We start from the raw sequence: 2,934 nt of genomic DNA, 5'->3' as shown, positions 1-2,934 counted from the left end.
ATATGAAGAAAAGGAAATAAGTGGAACAAGATTCCAATTTAGCATATATTAAGACAACCAAATAAAAGAAATAGGAATTGGGAGGAAAAGGATTCCAATTTCCACAATGTGCAAAATCCAAACACATTAAGTTAAAATGAATACCAAACCCCAACTTCATTATTGACTTAAACAACAATTGTCTAGTACATGTTATTGTAAGTACAAAATAATATCAATTTCTTTTTATTTCAATCCTTTACTTGGAACAAATAAATAAATATATTGGATGATCAATTATTGTAGGTGAAGCCCATGAGCCTACGGTTTGAGCTACTTGATGATTCAAGGCAACTTAGTGGAACCATTGTGCCGCTTGCACTGCCAAATGCATGCTCACATGACGACTTAACAGGCTGTCCTTTGTAAGTAAGATGCACATTCGCCATCTTGATCCCTTGACATGGAGTGCTTGCACTGCATGAGAAATCAACAGCCACTTGAGTTGCCGATGTTCCGTTGATGTTGTTGTATGTCACTTGTGAGATTTTGACCCCAGAATTCTGTTGAAGACAAAGAAACAGATGATTAATTATCATATGCTTTTTAAGAACTTACTAGTTGAATTGTCCTAAGAGTTTAGATCCTTGAACTTATTGTACTTTAATTCTAAGTTGCAAATAATTTTATGACGATGTCAATAATACCACCTCAGTAGGGCACCCTTTATTGCCAGGACAGTAGTGCTGGTCTATTATGATGGGGTTCTTGACATTGTTCATGGTGGCTCCATCAAACACAATTTCTTTAGCAAAACCACTGCTACTTCTAGCCCATGATTTTATTCTTAATCCATTGGTAGAACCTGTGAATACCACGTTTTTCACAGTGACATTTTGCACCCCAGCTTCATTAGCATTCTTTCCTAGGCTACCAACACTGCCATTAAAACAAAGACATCATATTTACCAAGAAATGATTAGTAAAGATGGGAATTTATACTGCTTGCAATTGTGTATTCACACCCACACACACCCACAAAAACTCACACCAAATAGTATAGACAATACTCAATCGATGCGTGTATAATACATGCTTCAGATTTTTATACCTTATCCCATGTCCAGGCCCGCATCTGACCTTCTCTATCCATAAGTTTTGGGTCCCTGGACCAATAGATATACAGTCATCTCCCGTCTTGATATCAGTGTTTGTGATTGAAACACCCGTTGATTGCTCCACGTGTATTCCATCTGTGTTGGGACTAGTGCTTGAGGCCTGAATCGTGAGACCATCTACTTGTACATTGTTACTGGTATCGATCACAATGTGGAAGAGCTGACTATCAACAGAGGTGAGTCCTCTCAATGCGATGTCCCTAGCGTTGTTGAAGACAAGTGTCTGCAATTGAAATAAGCAGATAACCACTCTTACGCATTATGATAGACAATGTTCATAATGTCAACAAAATGGCACAGTTAGATTTCAACATCATTGAAAAGAATAAAAATTAGTAGCAATGCTTTGTTTGTAACGACAAAACATATTAGAATCAACCATTGTCACAAACCCTAATGATATTTATTGCAATTTTCTTTTGCTATATTCAAAGGTCAATAACGTAAAAAATGATATTTTTTAAAATATCATCCATTGTGAAAATATCAGTTTGTGGAGTTCTTTTATTATGAATAATTTTCATCATATTTGTATATTAAATTTTATTTTTACAGTTATCAATGTTCTTTGATTTTTCAAATACTGAGATTTTTTTCCTCGATGTTACGAACAAACCAAGAGAGGTGGCCAGGCCTCACTATCATAAACAATGGACCTCATGTTCGAATCCAAACGTAAGGATTTGCATATTGTCTTTAAAGAAAGCATCAAAACCAAGCCTAACCAAGTGGAATTACAGAAGGGTGAGAAAAATCAAACTCTACTTGGGGTTACCATTCGATACCTAAATGAACCACGACTTCGTTAACCTTGAATTTCTTCTATCAACTTAAATATTTTTTCCTTGCTCTTAGTGTACTTTATTTGAAATTGAGATCGGTGCACTCACCAAGTCTTTGAGCCTGTTGTCCAAATAAACCCAGAAAAAAAAAACGCATGCATATGCATGTTATGTTTGAAGATCACGTAGATGATGTCAATATAAAGATTTTGTTGGAATGCAATTACAAAACGTATATATTTTTTTGTTTTGACCATAGGTCTATAGTTCACTTACTCTTGCCCCATAAGGACAGTTCCCTTTTGCTGCCTTGCATGCCCACAGTGATGAACCCTTTCCATCTAGGTACCCTCCTTGGAACGTCAACCCTTTCACGTTGTTGAACTTCAACCAGTAGCCCCGGGCACCATACAGTTGATAGTTTGTCGAAGCAACCAGTTTTCCATCAACCTGAAATGTGATCTTGCTATTTGCACAGGGACCAGAGAACAAAGTGGGATGCACCAAGAATTGGCCAGAGGGCACATACAAGGTTGCTGCCTGTGATGCAGCACATACGGCTGACCATGCCTTGAGAAACACAGGACTGTTATCAGTCACTCCATCTGCTTTAGCGCCATAGCTCAGAATGCTAAATGTTTCACCATTTGCCGAATGGAGAAATACCGAAGAAATGCAAAGGAAAAGCAAAATAATGTGGTTAGCCATGATAGAGTTTGAGATGTGCAACTATTGACAAAATTTAGTTTAAGGTGGCAGTGGTGGTTGTGGGGTATTGAGAAGGCACCTTATTGCCCATATATATATAGCATTTGGGTATATATGTTCCTAACAACAAATGTATATTTGACTTTCACATAATTGTGGGCCCAATAGAAAACTTGTTTCATGAGGAATTAGCAAATCGAATCACGTTTCATAATAACTTGTTCTTTATTTTTTTGCTAAAGTTAGATTATGTCAAAAAAATGTGTAGAATCATGCTTCACAACAAT

At 36.8% G+C, this 2,934-nt stretch overlaps 1 protein-coding gene across 1 annotated transcript; it reads right to left on the bottom strand.

Moving 5' to 3' along the window:
* Positions 1 to 272: 272 nt before the first annotated feature.
* Positions 273 to 2,647, bottom strand: LOC149845026 (polygalacturonase-like). The gene is made up of 4 exons (XM_089986830.1): positions 2,216 to 2,647; positions 1,091 to 1,380; positions 690 to 918; positions 273 to 542 (listed from the first exon to the last, which is right to left on the bottom strand). The coding sequence occupies exons 1-4, from the start codon at positions 2,645 to 2,647 to the stop codon at positions 273 to 275; spliced, it is 1,221 nt and encodes a 406-aa protein (XP_089842956.1).
* Positions 2,648 to 2,934: the final 287 nt, after the last annotated feature.

The sequence above is a fragment of the Nuphar pumila genome, chromosome 2 (genome assembly GCF_984573655.1).
Source record: "Nuphar pumila chromosome 2, dmNupPumi1.hap1.1, whole genome shotgun sequence".
Lineage (NCBI taxonomy): Eukaryota > Viridiplantae > Streptophyta > Magnoliopsida > Nymphaeales > Nymphaeaceae > Nuphar > Nuphar pumila.
Note: the sequence above shows the minus strand (reverse complement) of the source record. Positions and strands in the feature narration are given on the sequence as shown.

Coding starts and splice junctions, on each gene's coding strand:
- LOC149845026 (XM_089986830.1), bottom strand. CDS start 2,647: ATGGCTAACCACATTATTTTGCTTTTCCTTTGCATTTCTTCGGTATTT. Junction 1,381..2,215: donor ACTGTCCTTATGGGGCAAGA/GTAAGTGAACTA, acceptor TTTCAATTGCAG/ACACTTGTCTTCAACAACGC. Junction 543..689: donor ATAAAGGGTGCCCTACTGAG/GTGGTATTATTG, acceptor TGTCTTCAACAG/AATTCTGGGGTCAAAATCTC.